This window comes from Leptidea sinapis, chromosome 3 (assembly GCF_905404315.1).
Source record: "Leptidea sinapis chromosome 3, ilLepSina1.1, whole genome shotgun sequence".
NCBI classification, from domain to species: Eukaryota; Metazoa; Arthropoda; class Insecta; order Lepidoptera; family Pieridae; genus Leptidea; species Leptidea sinapis.
Window position 1 is genome coordinate 16,962,825 of NC_066267.1, and position 17,343 is coordinate 16,980,167.

Here is a 17,343-nt window from a genome sequence, read left to right on the forward strand (position 1 = left end):
GTTGTCATAGTCTATCTAGACGTAGATATAAATGATCTAAGGTTGCTATAAAATTATTCAAATGTCAAAAACTGAATGACTCAAGCCAATTATCTCTAGTTACGGATAAATTGCTGTCACCGTTTAATGACAAGATCTATCTATATATCCATAGTTATGTCCAGTATAGTTATAGTCCAATGCTTTATGTCGATAGGTTATTGAAATGTAAGTAAGCGTAAAAGTATAGATTTGTCTTACCTCTAGTAAGTTCAACTAAGGATAAATGGGTTATTTAAAACGGTCGTTACACGACTAAATGAAAGAAATAAATGTAAATTAAAAAAAAAACATAAGAGTTAATGAGTTCCTACAGGTAGATGCATCAAGCTACACAATTATAATTATAGGTATAGTTAATACGTACCTACCTATATATACAACTATGAATACATCAGATCATTTTACTTTAACTTGATGAATGATAGCAGTAGTGCACGAACATGACGCATGAACTAGTCATCGCCGCCGTCGACCGGGAAGGGCACGACCCGCCCCACGACGTCACCGACGTAATGAAGGCTAGCATAAGGAAACTTGCAACAAGAAATCACCCAAATAACTATACACAATGTGTATGTACATATTATGCATTACTCATCAAATACCACTACATACAATTTGCAGTTTAATGCAATTCGTACCCAAGCTTTGTTATCATTTAGATAATCGTTAGCACTGCAATAAGATAAGGTTACTTGGTAGCTGTTACGCATACGAAAACCGAAACTGTACAAAACGAAAAACGAGAGCGTCGGGTTGTTTCGGATAAATAAAAAGTTTTGTTAAAAATAGCTATAGAGCAAGAGCCCGTGGACCCCAGACCTGCGTCATTTTATAAAAGCTGAAAGTTTGTCAGCGCATGCTCCCACCACAGGTAAGAACGACGGTCCATTATGGAGTTTGGGTTGCAGTGGCTTTGGCAGGTAAACGGTACTAAATGTGTGTAAAGTACCGATCTAAAAACATCAAGGAATATACTGTGATTTTTCGGTATTACCTTCAGAATATTATTAATAATCACGTTATTCATTGCCAGACACTTACCAACTCCTTGCCAGACACCCTTAGTGGTCACGAAATTATAATTTTACTTATGTAAGATGATTTTTATATATAATACTTAGGTAATAAGTCGATGATGTCTCCCCAACTGGGGTCCACGGGCTCTTAGACCACTAGTTTTGTACATATTGTATAACGTTTTTAAAGCTTCGACAGAAGTATCCGGGCCTCCCTAGATGGCACTGTTATTTTTTTGGACAATTTCTGGTTATTTTCATTTAATTAATATTAAAACTTTACCCAATGCACATGGGAATAGAAGTTCTATACTGGTTTTTGTTCTGATTTGCTTTACAAATATCATCATCATAGTGAGACTGGCTTCCCTTGTGTACCATCTCAGCTGTAAATCGCTGTATCTATGGCAAATTTTTCAAGATCAGGGCAATGGTATAGGTTTAAATGGCATTGTTTTACTCAGATAGAGGCTTGAGACCAACTCATCATATTATGGGAATTACTATAATACACATAAATAAAAGGGCATTTTTTCATGTGTAGTTCAAAAGACCAGTGTGTTAGAGCAAAAAATAAAGATTAAAAAGCTTTAATATTATAGAGTAATATTTATATCACATCATACAAATCATACACTTTTGATTGATTCTGAAAATCAATGTTACATGCTACATACACAAAATAAAATTAAAGTACAAAATATGTAGATTCAATTCAGATCTATAATTATTAATATATCACATTGTAAAGCTAAAATGTTCAAAAAATTATAATAGTATTCTATACCTATAACGATACACATATATATTTTTACAGTTCAGAGGCAGATTAACTAGTAGTAGTATGCCCCAGCAGGCAGCTTAAAACCCCTCATTGTAAATCATTATAATAAAGTTTAAATGTTATTTCAAGATATTACTTTTGGGTAAAATGTGTGCTATCTACATACCAAATTTCATCACATTCAGTATAGTATATCACAAATAATAATTGATATATTCCCTACCAATATTGTCTTGATCATGTATGTGTATACTACACAGATATATTAGAGAATTTTCTATAAATAGTGAAAATTATGATTTTACTTTTTTGTTTACAACAGGAACAAACATAAACATATTTTGCCATGGCCCCAGAAAGTGTTCAAAACAAATGTTACGAAATTCAACACAATTATTAAATGATTATGTGGTAAATGTTACTATTTAAACTATGGAACATGTCGGACTCACCACAGTCTACTGTCTTCAAGGTTAGTTAGAGGTTAAATAATTTATTTAATTGTCATGAAATTCTATTTTTTAAATAGAATTAATCTTAGGAGCCATCTGAGTTACTTCTGCCTATTTTTCTCTGGTCTGGGGCATATATTTTCAAATGGGTGGTAGATTTTGATATTCAATATCTTATTTAAAACATTACTTTGAATACAAAAATTTGACTTTCAATATTATTAATGGCATCATACACCTAAATATTCGCTTATTAAGATAATGAGATTATGTTTATAAGATAATATTGTGAGTAATTAATTTGAGCCAGTACATAGGTTAATGGAATACATATTATATAGATTTACATCATCAACTACACAAGAATTGCTTATGTATTGTTAAAAGATAATATTGGTAATTAAATAATAATAGTAAAGTAAGCATACTGTAAATTAAACTATTTTAACAACATTCAACTACGGCCACATCAACCTGAGAGTTGAACAAGACATACAAGTTTTATCAATGATATGTCACTAGAACAGTTGGTTCAGTGGAAGAGTGCTCACACAGAATGTGAGAGGTCAGGGTTTGGAGTCCCTCATCATTCATAAATTTTGTTTTAAAATATAATTTGTGTAATTAATCCTAAAAGTGAAGATTATCACTTTAAAAAATAACAAATTGTTTACAACCACATCTGTAACGACTAACAATTTGCCTACTATTGTATTTTGTTATGGAGAAACTATAAGCAAAACTACTTGAAAAGATAGGTTTTAATGACCATGGAAGGCCACATACATATATTATTTAGAGCATGAGTGAAGTCAATTAAAACAGAAATCTTTTCCTCAATCCATACAAATAAATCCACATAATATTAATTAGTTTCAAGCTATAATTTGTATGACAACTAATATAATGATGGCTCTTTATAAAAACCACCAAAAGTTATAACATTTGTGGTTTTTTCAATGATCATATAACAGAATGGACGGTTAGCTTCAAAGCGAATAATTCCTATTCTATTACTAAATTCACTGGCAGTGACAGCTGCAGCTTCGGTACCAGACTCTGATACCTCAATCACAGCTTTATGAATCACTTTACTTACAAACAGTGGTAAATTTGAGATACCAGGTAAATTTGCTTTTGCCTGATCAAATAAGTCACGGATATCCATGGTCTCCAGAGTTTCTGTCATTTCAATTTTTGATTCAATTTTAAACCTTGGTAGCAATAAATCTACTTCATCTTCACTAAAGTTTTCAACAGACTTTTTTAATTCTTCAAAAATAACATCCAGTGAAGTATTGCCAAACTTTTGAAACATATCCTCCAATGATACTCCTTCGTTTGGAAGCATTATGAGCATTGAAAGACGGTTCTCTTTACCATATGGTATTTCAATAACTTTTGCTTGAAATTGTTTTATACTTGCAAATGGATATGAGTAGCGATTATACATCATATTTACCTTACCTATCTCTTTGCCAGCACTATTATAGAATGGAAGCTGTGTGGTAGAAGAAGTATTAAAAGGTACCTTCCATTTGCCTTTAAAATACAATGCACTTGTCAAAATCATTTCACTATTCGCCAAATCGTCAGCTTCAACTAATTTCATTATTTTATTATTTGTAAAGGCAGACACAGCCGAGTTAATTTTATTCAACACATTTGAATCACTAAAGTTTAAGGTCAAAGCTGATGTATCATAAAATTTTACTCGTTCAATGAAATCCTCTTTGACATTTTTCTTATTTATAAACATTATGTTTAACTTTTTCAACTCTACTGTAGAAGTGTTGACTTGAAGGTATTGAGCTATATTTCGGAAGTCATTACGTATTATGGTTTGCAATTTTGGAGTTGTTCTGATTGCACCACATATTTCTTTCTGAGTATTTCCCTCGGCTCCTTCGGATATAACAGCTAGTATGGTCCATACTGTCACAGGGGATATTATTAAATTAGTATTTCTCTCTTGTAATCGAGTTGTATAATACAGTAATTCTATCGAAAAGTTTCCTATTCTTTCCGATACCCCTTCACGTAGTTTTTGATTTATAGCCGGAACAACAGTATCACCCATACACAGATTTATTGAAACAATGAAGACAACACACAATAAGGCGCGCATTATTAACAAATTAAATATTTCATTTAATTTCATTTTAAGAATTTAAAATACTAAACATAAATTAATTTAAGCTAATTGAGTATGAAGTCAAAGAGAATTTAAACACTACGTTCTAGATCACATTGCCACAGAACACTATAGTAATTTAACGAGCACATTGCTCGCTCTGCACCACAGAACCACACTTACGAGCTCTGCACTCAGTTTCACAGAGTACATTATATTCAAACACAGTTTGAGCACAGCGCCACAGAATATAAAAACACTATTACTCTGACGAGAAAAACGCCGGTTCTTCATACTAGAAAAATACGAAAATAACAGTAACGCCCGTTTGTGCCACCGCAACTAACCCGAAAACATGGCGGGAATTCGTGAATATTGCGAGAAATTGTGATTGTTGAAGTTTAGGTATTGTACCAGCATATCCATTCAATGGCCCTACAAAATGGAGGCAATAGCATGGACATAATGAAGCAACGTTTAAAACAACATACATAGTCTATAATATCTCGTAACCAAATTCTTACATACAATAGCAACACTTCAATTTACTAACGTTCTAAATTCTATAATCCGTCAGCAATGGCCTCTGAACTCTTCAATGTTTCTTCTCCAGCGGCTGTAGTCCAATCTGAGCATCTGGTTTTACGGATTTCGTGTTCGCATTCCTGTAGGTATGCGGTAATTCATCTGAAACTAATAATCCATATTATATTATACATAAGTCAATTCATATTTAATATTGTGCTTTCGTTCGAAGGAACTTAGTATACGCCTCCCAAGTTTGGAATCCGAGGAATGCCGTCTATATTGATATAATCGAAAATATAAAAAAAAAGTTAAATAGTACTTGTATTACCGCACTACCTAATTTTTGGATTGATATATCAATCTCCTTTTTTGGATCGGATGGGATGACTTAATCATGAGTCAGGGACTACGTCTATTGAGTATGAGACACACGTGGCACCAGAGGCGTGCATTGGTTTTCTAGCACTGTAGATCTAACTAGTCGTAGTTGCGCTTTATTCCGACAGTACGACATAAGTTGTATGAAACTCTGCTTGCTTCGAATATGCAATCTGAAAACTGCCTATCGTAGGTACTAAATTAACTTTAACACTAGTGCTATATTTATTTAGGTTCATAATGAGGTAGGCACTGCCTAATTGCCTATATTATGATATGCACGTCCCTGCGTGGCATACGTTCTAAGCACGTTTGGAGAAATGTCATCCGGCTCATTCAATTTCCTTACGTCCTACGAAAATAGAGCTCGCCGAACAGTTTTCTATCTGTGCTGCACTTCAGGTATAGAGCTCTGACACCGTGGGATGTTCGGCGGTGTTTTTTCGTTGTCGTCAAGAGTCGAGTTAAAGGCAAAAAAGTGCGCACAGACGATCGACTTTCTCTTTTGTCGTATGGGTCAGGGTTTCATTCCTCATGTGCAGCAGAGGCATGGATGGCTGGTTGACATGCGTGTTCCAGTCGGGCTCACCGATTTTGACGACGTGCTTCGATTTCGCATGGGTGATTTGCCGCTTAAAAAATCTGAAGGGACGGTTATATTTCCTCCTTAGAATTTTACAGTACACTGGCTTAGTTGCGGAAAAGTCCTAAAGCGCTGTTTTGAATTTCGAGCAGAGGTCGAAATTTTCTTTTAATGAGAAGCATTGCCCTTTTGCCTATTTAGAAAATAGTGAATGACTGTGGAAGTTAACATTCTATGCCAATTTGACAATTCATATGAGCGCGAACCGAATTTGAGATTGCAAGGAGAATATCAGCTTCTCCCTGATTTATACGCCAATATCAAATCCTTCAGGCAGAAAATTACTATATTTCAATCGCAATTATGGAAAAAATGGTTCACACATTTTAAAGCATGTTAAATATTCAACCGCACTACAGAGAGTGAATTCCGTCAATTTTGCAGTTGAAACTGCGTTGAGTACTTTAAAGATAAATTGTTATTAAAGTTAAATCTTATTTTGTCTTCAGACTTATTTTGAAAGACATCGGATTCGATTCCTGAAGTGCCAATCAAATTTTAATGGAGCGACATAACACACATACACAGGTTCAAGTATTTGGAGCGTATGCAAAAGAATTGAGAAGCCGATGATAAGCTAGATGTGGTGTATTTAAATGTTCAGTGAACTTTTTATAAACGACGAACGAAACGACGACGACGATATGGCCTAGATGAATCATTGTACATGCTGGTGGAGACCATGGGCTTGTGCCAAACTGATTTTTGATGTATAGGTCCATGATACCACTATGATATGAATAAAGATAACTTTAGAAAATGGGTAACGGAGAAGTTGATTCCCAACCTTACAAAAACCTTCTCTAATTGTCATGGACAACGCCAAGTACCATTCTGTACAGTTAAACAACCGCCTACACAAGCCGACCTTATTGCTGTTAAAAAAGAATGGCTTCGATCAAACAATATCCCTTACAACGATAATTAGCGTAAATGTCAGTTACTGGAAGCAGTGAAAAATCATAAGTCTGGACCTAAATATGAGATAGATGAGATTTTAAAATCACACGGCCACGAAATCTTGCGGCTCCCACCATATCACCGTGCGTTAAATCCAATATTTAATAGAAGGAATAATGAAACAAAATGTTGCGGATAAAAACTTCAATAGACCTGCAAGTGATATAAAATCTTTAACAGAAGAAGCTTTCTCTCAAATAGGGATCGATGAATTCCGAAAATCTTGTGAACATGTAATAAAAATTGAAAATCAGTTCATAGAACAAGATCGATTAATTGATATGCAGGAGGAAAGGTTTATGATAAATACTGCTTCTTCCTCGTCTTCCTCTTCCGATGAAAACTTTTTCTTATATATTATGCAGTATTTGGAACCATTTTCAAGTTCTGATAGCCTATAATTAATTAATAACTCATGAACAGAGTAATTGGAGTCTTCATCTAAATTTCGAACTCCACATTCGCCACAGTAAGATTTTTAAAAGTTATCCTTTATCATTGGATAATTTTTATATTTGCCAGTATCACACACAGAATCAGCCGCTATAAGGAAAAAAAAGTATCAAAACATTTTACTCCAATTTCCCCAGTATTGGAGATAATAGATCCTGGTAGACCTATACTTACTTGTGTGAGAAAACGTTTTCCAAGTTGAAGTACACAAAAGTTTACAGATCTAAATTATCCAATGAGCATGTTAAATCTCTTTTAATAATTGGTACAAGTAAAATTGATCCACAACTACAAACTATTGTCAGTGGAAAGTCACAAATACATAAATCTGATTAGGGTTTTTTTGCTTGTGTGTTGTGTGGGTTCCCACTGTAATGAGTGGGATTCATTTTAATTATTTGTTAGTTATGTGCTTGAGCTTAGATACTTAAGTTTTTTGCGTCATTATTTCTGTCTTTGAGTTTTACCTTGCAAGTAAATAATACGGAGTATTTATTTATCATTACGTGTTTTCGGTAGTTTTCCAATTATAGAGCATAATGCGACTCAGTGCCGCACAATGCCGAATCGTGCTGATGCTTAAATGGAACATGAATTAGTTTTAAAATGCACCAGCAGAGTGCGTGTGTACTAAGTTCAGTGTTGAAAAAAAAATACATAGAGTTATCAATCTAATAAAAAAATAAGATGTTGTCTTCTTCATTTTGATAAATATGTTCATTTCCACGAAAACATTTATGATGTCTGCTTTATTAAATGATTCGATCAAGCCATTGCAATGTGGACAAAAGTATATTTCTGTTAAAATAAATTTGTGTATACTTTAAAATTCTAAAATGAAATTGTATTCACATTTTAAATGTGGTATATGAAATTAAATAGTCAATGTCTGTACCTTCATTAGTTTTAGTTTTATTTATTTAGAGCATTGGTAACAAGACCATCAGCTCAAACCAAAATACAAAAAACGAAGAATATTTAAATCATTTTTCAGTAAATTTGTACCTTTATCGATACTTACATTTTTTTAACACAGTCTGAATTAAGTTTTATTATTTCTAAAAAACTACGACGAAACGAAAGCTTTTAAATTTTTTTTTCAACAATAAACAATATTACTACCGATAGTAAATAAAATTTGGATCAATGCCAACTTAAAGAAAAAACACACGATAATTTTCTGCCACTGAGTTAGTATCTATTCTACGCATCATGCGGAAGCAATATATATTGCGCGAAGCGTTGCTGTAGCTGAAACACTCAACGTTGAGCATTATGCTGCATAATGCTGTAATTGAAAACAGTCTTCTTCTTCAACTTATAATAATAGTGACAGCTATTATATTAGCTATCACGAGCAATTATATACTTTCATTTATCTTTTAACCATATCAAAAATCAAAATTCTCGTGTTGTACATTTTTATGTGATTCGTTTCCCTACCTTGGAAGAAATAAAAACACTTTCAAGTAGAACATGCAAGAAAACTTCCAATGTGAAACAAAATCTTGAAGCTGGCGGATGCATGTAATGTGTGAGCTAAAATCTCCAAAAAGGTGTGGAAATTAAAAAAAAAGTATATTGTCGGTTGTCAATTTGTCAAATGATAATCAAAAATAAATTGTTTTAATTTAAATTTTGATCAGATTGGTGTTTATCGATTGATTTTTATTATTTGATCATAATATCATATAATGATAAATGATTAATGATCGCTGAGTACCGAGGTGGGTGTGCTCGAGAGTAAATACTCAAATAATAAATACATTTTCTGAATACTCCACCTGAACCCTAGGAATTAAAAATGTTCTATAAATTGTAGCATTCAATAGTCAAAAGGCGTCACACTATTTGACCTTAAAATAGTCGATAAAAAATAGAGATTTCATGACTGTGGCATAATGAAGAGCTTAGAGCACTGTCGTTCGCCCGGTAATCACCGTAACTCAAATATTAATTATCAAGCGAATATGATACGCAATACTTATCTTACGAAATTTTTAGTGTTATCAAAGTTCGGCGTACAATCGGTGCCACTAGTCACTGATATTGATTATTGATAAAGAGCAATAGTTTATAGGCCTGCTGGTGTGGGTGTTGTCTGTTGGCGTTGACTAATAGTCGTGACACTGGTGAGTAATAGTGTTCTGTGACTCAGTTGCTTTCAAGTCGCTGCCCAGACTTCAGAGCGGTGATTCTGCTCGAGGATATAATTGTAAGACTTAATTAATATATTCTTTGCTCTCAAGTCTCGCAATTGTGTATAGAGAAGTATATTTTTTGGGTGGTGATAACAAAATTGATAATGTTGAAAGTGAATACTTTGAGCTTACTATAGATACTTGAATGTTTTCATAATACCCAAATTAAAGCACAAACTGATAACATATTTAACTGGGTGAGTTGGTAAGTAAAAGTTATCATAATATTTTGTATCATAACATTTTCATTTAAATTTTACACATTAGGATTAAATTATTAGGTATAACATAATATTTTCTATGTAGCTGTACCTGCAATAGTACCATTAACGCCTTACAGCATTCAATATTTTGAAATTTGGTTGATTTAACTTATAGAAAATATTGTAATATTACTGATAGTAATTAGAATGACAAAAAAATTTATTGTTCTAGTTACATAAAATATTAATTTAACACAAAAGTATTAACAGGAAATATTGCTGATTCTCAGATATCTCACTAAGACTTCTATAGTTTATTTTAAATTTTTATACAAATAGTATCTATTGTTAAATCAAATTCATAGCTGGAGCTGATACTGGGGTCTGCCAGACCAGAGATGACATACTCCATATGTGGCCAGACCTTGTAGAGAACACACTAAGCTGCACAAGAATGTGGGCTGACTTGAAGTATTGCCATGCTCTATTTTTGACAGCTAGCTTCTTAGAAGGCAATTTGGCTTTGCCTTTTAGATGACCGGTATTGGCAATCACTAGAGATTTCAAGGATCAGTATTCCAATACTAGGCAAGTCTTTAAGGGAAGTGTTTTCAAAGAGCAGTGATCCCACAAATGGGGTTTTTTTAGAGTCTTCTGGGGGTTCAATTGGACATGATTAATAATAACCCTTACCATGACCTTCTCAACAGAGGATTTGATAGTAGACACAAGTTTCTTAGTATACAATTTTCCGAGAGAGACCTTCACGGTCCGTGTATACAGCATCACCAGAACTGTTGTCTGCATAGCAATACATGTTGGAGGGCTCTAAAATATCATTGATATGCAGAAGAAACAGGGTAGGAGATAGTACACAGCCTAGGGAAACTCCAGCATTCACGGGCTTCGGGTTCAAACAATAACCATTGGCAAGGATGTCTGTATGCTGTGCCCACTTAGGAAGCTGAGGATCCACTTGCGAAGCTCCTTGTGCCGTACATGATCTAATGCCTTTTCTTTATCCAAGCCAACTGCCAGGACTTCTCCCTTGCTTTTGATAGCCACTGCCCATGTGTTAGGTATACTAGAAGATCAGCCACTGACCAACCTGGCGAAAGCCCTACTGCCGGTCATTTATCAAATATTGGTTACCCTCTAGCTATACCAATTGCTGGCGGTTAATTATACCCTGTACGATTTTAGAGAGCAAAGAGGTAAGAGCAATAGGCCTGCTGCCCTGGTAATCGAAAGGGCAGTAAGTCAAAGGTGGCCATTTTTTTTTTATTACTGATTTGGAATGTACATCAAACGAGCTTTCTTCCTATCTAGGTTTCATACATCTACGTATATTAGAAATGCATTTTCTTTTTTGATGAATAGCAGTAAGAACGGTTAAATAATTTAGTTAACTAGGTAAAAGAGCAGTATTTCATTGATATACTGCCCTTTTCATTAGTATTCACATATTTCTTAACAAAAGAGCAGTAAATTTCTGACATACTGCTCTTTACGTTAGTATTACCCAAAGTACCAAATGAATTTTACTAGTTTAATCTACAGTATGGAGCTGTACTGCGCTTTAAGATAGTAATTTTGTAATGAATGACTCATAATACACATTAATATAAACACAGTATCATCACTTACTGCTTTTATAACATAACAAAAGATGAAATAATTTAATAGTTTTGTAAATCAGTAGAGCAGTAAGTGGTTGTTACTGCTCTACTAGCTACGTATTAATGATCAAAATATTCGGTCATTTCGCTTCAAGTAGCGCGGTTGAGTGATGGTCGTCTGATTTTATTTTATTTACGCCTTTTCGTGACGCGATAAGGTGAGTAATTATTGTTTATTTTAAATATCGTAAGGAATCCTTTTATTTAATATGCTTTGTTATGTGAAATAAACAACTTACTTAAATGGAAAATAAAGCTAATTACTAATCCGTTTTGAATAATAATACTTTATATTTGTACCGTTTATACCCGAAAAAATGTAACGATAAATTCACTCATGATGCGGTTGGAAGATACACGATAATTATTTGAACCTTGGTTGGGAAGCACAAGGAGTAATGATAAAGAACCTTACATCCGAAGTCAAGGAATGTTCAATCAAGAAAAAATGTCAATGAAAGCAACACTTATAAGCGCAATAAAACGTACAAATATTTTTTTTCTGACATCTGATAATGAGAAAATCGAAGTGTGTATAACGTTTTTTCTGACCACGTTAGGATATAATAAAAAAAATGACAAAAGGTAATTCAAAATATTAGAAAAGATATATCTGATCAATAAGAGAAGAGGGGCAAACATAACATTAGACAAAAAATAAACACAGTAAGTAAATTTAGAAACCACGTTCTTCAGTATAAACCAGTCATATCACACTATCGAAGAGAACATGCTCCGAGAAGAAGGTATTTGTCGAGCGATGTGACTCTTAAGATTATCTACGAGGATTACAAAGCCAAGTATCCAGACCATAAAATTTCATACGAATTTGTTACAAAACAAATGAATATTTCATGTGTAACTCTTTCTAACTAAGAATGCGAAATTTGTACAGGGTATAAAATGCATAAAGAAGAAACTAAGCACAGTGAGGAAGATATATGTTCAGATTGTGTAAACTGCAATGCCTATCTGAAACATAACGAAAGATACATTAACAGCAGAGAGGAATATCAAAATGATGTGAAAAACCAGGAAAGTAATGAAGAACTAGAATTACTTATTTTTCAGCGGATCTTTATAAGGTAGTGCTGCTTCAACGTATAGATATATTCAAAATTGTCTTGTTTACCACTCGTATTATATAATTCAACGAGAGCTTTGTGCCTTTAAGCAAATTCACAGATAAACAGAAACCGGTCGCTGTTTTGTGGAATGAAGTGATATCGGGACGAAAATAAGAAGATATTGCCTCTGCCATGTGTCAGCCGATATCATCATTTGGTTAAAAAATCTCTACAAAAGCAAAGGAAGGTTTATGATTTTAATGATTATGTCAATTGTGTCGCAACTTGTACGAAAAATGTAACTGTTAAAAAAATGAATGTCACCGACTTCTTCCAGTTTCAAGATAAATCATCTCAGCATAGGCTCCGTAATACTCAGCCCAGGGTATACTTGAAAGACATAGTTGCTGTACAAGTTATCAGAGGGAGTTTAGATATTCATTACAAGATTAACCAACCATAAAGATGAAACATTCCGATCATTAAGCTTTTTACAGGTGTAAGTTCTTAAATTAAAAGAAATACCTTGTTTACCTAGAAATACCTCTTTCAATAATTCTGTGGTCAGGTCACAGAATTATTGAAAGAGGAATTGCTGACGAAAGGAAAAAGCAGATAATTCAAAACTTGTGTCCGTTAATGCCTGTTAATCGTAGATTTTTTTGGGAAAATTTGTTTGTAAATAATGTTGAAAACTTGGCAATCGAGGAAGAAGAAGTCGGAGAAAATGAAACACAGTAGCTTATAAAGTGATGAATAATATTTTTAATAACGATTTTTTTATTTTCCCTACTATTTACAGACATACTGCTTAAGAAATTCTGAAAAGACCTTACTTATAATACTCTAAAAAGCAGTAACGTTCTTTACTCCATAGTGAAATGGTCAAAATATAATTAAAAATCTAAGGTAAAGGGCAGTATAATGCTTCTTTACTACCGTTTTAAGTAGTAATTTAAATTTATTATTTTGGATTCTTTTAGCAATATAGCAGTATGAAATAATACTAAGCAAGAGTGCAGTATCTATGGCAGTTACTGCCCTCTTACCTAAATATTGATTAAAATAAGTTAAGAAAATGGTAATGAAGACACGATTTGTGATGTTTTAGAATAACCCTATTAAAAATGTTAAAACAATGTTTTTCTTCTGTAAAGAACACATTTTTTCCTTTCTTTTGACATGTATAACATAAAAATCGAGTGTATAATTTTGTCACAAACGCTTAAATTGTGACAAATACTTTGCGTGCTGTTTTCTCGAAACCGCCTTTTCTGACTTACTGCTCTCTCGATTACCAAGGCAGTGCAGTTAGCCCGATCCAAACTTTTTTTGGATCTGAATTAACTAGTGTTGACTTCCATGAGTCCAGAACTCGCCTTTGCATATGAGTACCGGAATAAACGCGTTAGCACCGGCGTCTACTCAGGGGCATACTAAGCACGATGGGAGCCGTACTCTAAAACTGACCATAAATCATAATCCAGCGGAGTAAGATCGGAACTAGACGACGCGGACAGCCAGTCTTCAGCTCTGATGAATTTCGAAATGTTCGTTTCCAACCAAGACACGACAGGGCTTTATGACCGAGCTCCAAGTCTTGCTGGAAGGACCATTCTTGGTTAGTCACCACCAAATCACTGAAGTGGGATAGTGCCTACGTTGAGCATAAATACGGTAATTTTGTTTATCAATATTTTGCTCAATTGTTAAAAATGTCTCATCCGTAAACAAAATTTTTCTGTGAACTCCCTGTGCGTACCGCTTGATTAGTTCTATTATACAGATTTCATTTCATTCATTACACTTTATTCTTTTTTAAATTATCAGATACGGAATGACCAGTTCCGAATTTTTATTATTTTAATAAATTATTTTATCCGTACATTTTACCGTGTATTATTTTATATTTTTACGGAATGGTTTTGAGTTTAATTAAACGTTCGAGAATATTAGACAATGAATAAAATAAAGGACAAATAAAACATCTTCCACGAATAACATCCTTCGTTTATTGGTCAGAATAAAAACAACCAGGTCTGTTAATACCTTTATTTATTTGCAGTGTGTGGATTGATGTATAGCTATCGGAACTTATATACATAATAATTAAAATAAATTAAAAAATTTATGTTATTATATTGGACTAAAATAAAATTTTAACCACCTAATTTCAAAATTACTAATTTAAATTCAAACGTCATTCATCTTCAACATCACACGAATCGATATATTACGATCACTCTAAAAAAGTGTGTCCCTTTATTTTATTCCTGTATTCTATAGAATGTTTATACCTATAAAAGTATAAACTATAATTTATTCCATAAAAAATTGCCTCCGAATTCTCTATACAATACAAATTTTCAACCGGGCAATGCGTTGAATACACGGTTTGTTGTAATTTATATCAATCAAATGAAATGAATATCACTCTATTAATTTGGGTCAAAGAAATGGCACTTTTGAATATCAAAAGCTTTAATGAGAATAAGTGGCAAGGACCTCCTTACCAGCCCTTTAAATCAATATATTTACTAAGCGAAGCGGAGCTCCCACCGGGTGACTCTAATTGATTTCTGTGTGAAATTGTTTCTCGGCCATTTCTGGACCGATTTTAAAAATTTTTGAACTCATAGAAAGCTTTCGAAATTTTCTAGATTATTGTCGAGAATTTTGAATTTCGACTTGAGTCAATTATTATAATTTAAAACAATAATGATTTACAAATTATTCTTAATTAGCACGCGCTATTTATATTTATTTAAAAATTGAGCCGATTGATTAAATCACAATAAGTTTTTATTGTAACACTGCTATCCTTTGATCGTTTTCGAATGTTCATGATCTATACACTGACTAAGTTTACCTCGCTTCGCTCAAATAAACGCCGCTGCGACGCGGTACGACGAGCGACTGCGGCGTCCTAGTAAATATATGTAAATATTTATCTATAAATAATACATGTAGCCAAATACTCAGACGTTAAATTTAAGGCCGAAAATACTCTGGTGTTGTAAGAGAATGTTAGCTGTGATAACTTAAACATTATGATGCTCGCGTGGCCTGTACGCTCGTTTGTCCTCCTCTTCCAGAGAAAAACAATGACTTGTAAAGAAAATAAATGACGACTTGTAAAGAAAATAAATGTAAATTAATAAAATTCAATCACATGAGTTATTGAGTACAGTATAAACTATATAGTGATAGATCAATAAGTAATCATGATACCTATATCTTTTCTCGTGTTTGTGAAAAAATACTCTCAATTATTTATGAAAGTACATATATATTATTGCTGAGTCAATACATATCAGAGAAATAATTGAAGATGCATCAAATAAAATCAAAATGACTAGGAAAGTTATTAACTGGGTACTTCTCCTCTGAATACCAGCTGTTGCCCAACCAAGAGACCACCTGAGTTGACTGTCTTTGAATAAATATAATAACACACTGGACATCCCATTTGGAGTACTGGTTATTATTTTTTTAATTCTGTTAAAATTAAAATACAAATTTGAGAGTTTTTCTGAAACATTGCCTCTATGTCTCTCCATCCTCCATTCGCTTATTATTTACCGAAACAAACATAAACTTTTTAATTGAAGTGCATTACTTCATTATGAATAGAGGCTAATTGACTAATGTTGTCTGATCTCAGTTTACTAATTATTGACTGTGAAATAGGTTTATAATTAGTTATAATAATATAATCAATACAGTTTTTTGAGCTGATGGCTACTCTAGTAGGTTGTAAGAAAATATTTGATAGATTATATGATTTTAACAAAGATCTGAATCTGATACTAGTGGTGAATTTTTTCCAATAAATTAATATTAAAGTCACAATATCCAAAATATACTTCATAGATTTAGATAATTTTTATAGACCTTCCTCCAATACACTCTCAAATAACTCATATAATGCATCGAGGGCTCTGTATATACTTACAACAATGGCACGCTCAAGCTCTGCACAGCATTTTCTCTGCTAAACACACTTGCCAATATAATTAAACACTTGTTATATATGAATAATAAATAAACAATTATTAAAAAAACGAGAGAAAAACTGTATTATTTCAATATTTATTTCAGATTTATTTCACTAAAATGCCTGAAAACCCAAAAATACGCTATTATACCTTGGCTTGCAGTTTATTTTAAAAATATGACCGTTTTCTTAGCTCTTCTACAATGCAATACCTACAACTAGTAACGTATTTCAAATAAACTTAAAAGAAAATGATCACTTTAATTAAGTATCTATATGTTTCTATTGAAATATTCCTTATATACAGGATTTAATCGTTAAGTGTATAGATAATATAAAAATATCAAAAAAATTAAATGATATTGTAAGTAAAATCTATCCTAATCAGTAAAATGACATTAATATCTTTTTTCAAATATAATATCCAAAATGTTGATGTTAAACACTCTCATACATTTAGTATGAGATTAGTAGAAAGGCCATTGTATCGCACAACAAATATGTCACTTTGAACATCTGCTTTGATAACAAAATTTTGGATACTTCTCGTTTGATTTGTAAGAGCGCTTTCGCACTACGCCCGATCAGAGTCCGATCCATATCCGTGAAATAGAAAGGATCCTTTACTTTCGGGCATAATATGAGTTTTGTTTTTTATTTTTGTATTATACATTGGCATTCGTAAGTGAATATAGAATACAGGCTTTCTTTAGGTTTTTTTTTAATGATAATAAAGGACAAGACGAGCAGGACTTTCAGCTGATGGTAATTGATACGCCCTGCCCATTACAATGCAGTGCCGG

The 17,343-nt window shown here is 33.0% G+C and overlaps 2 protein-coding genes across 14 annotated transcripts in view; one reads left to right on the top strand and one right to left on the bottom strand.

The window, feature by feature from the left end:
* Positions 1 to 1,620: 1,620 nt before the first annotated feature.
* On the bottom strand, positions 1,621 to 4,604 carry LOC126978838 (serine protease inhibitor 77Ba-like). The gene has a single exon (XM_050827933.1). It carries the CDS (start codon positions 4,456 to 4,458, stop codon positions 3,196 to 3,198), a length of 1,263 nt encoding a protein of 420 aa, XP_050683890.1. The 5' UTR covers positions 4,459 to 4,604; the 3' UTR covers positions 1,621 to 3,195.
* A 4,381-nt stretch (positions 4,605 to 8,985) lies between these two features.
* LOC126978462 (uncharacterized) overlaps positions 8,986 to 17,343 on the top strand; it is a 28,552-nt gene continuing 20,194 nt past the window's right edge. For 6 of the 13 annotated variants that reach the window (XM_050827355.1, XM_050827338.1, XM_050827347.1 and 3 more), the window contains exons 1-2: positions 9,129 to 9,325; positions 9,398 to 9,525. The gene's annotated coding sequence lies outside the window, so the exon portion shown is untranslated. The other 7 variants (XM_050827297.1, XM_050827305.1, XM_050827315.1 and 4 more) reach the window with 7 other exon arrangements.

Coding starts and splice junctions, on each gene's coding strand:
- LOC126978838 (XM_050827933.1), bottom strand. CDS start 4,458: ATGAAATTAAATGAAATATTTAATTTGTTAATAATGCGCGCCTTATTG.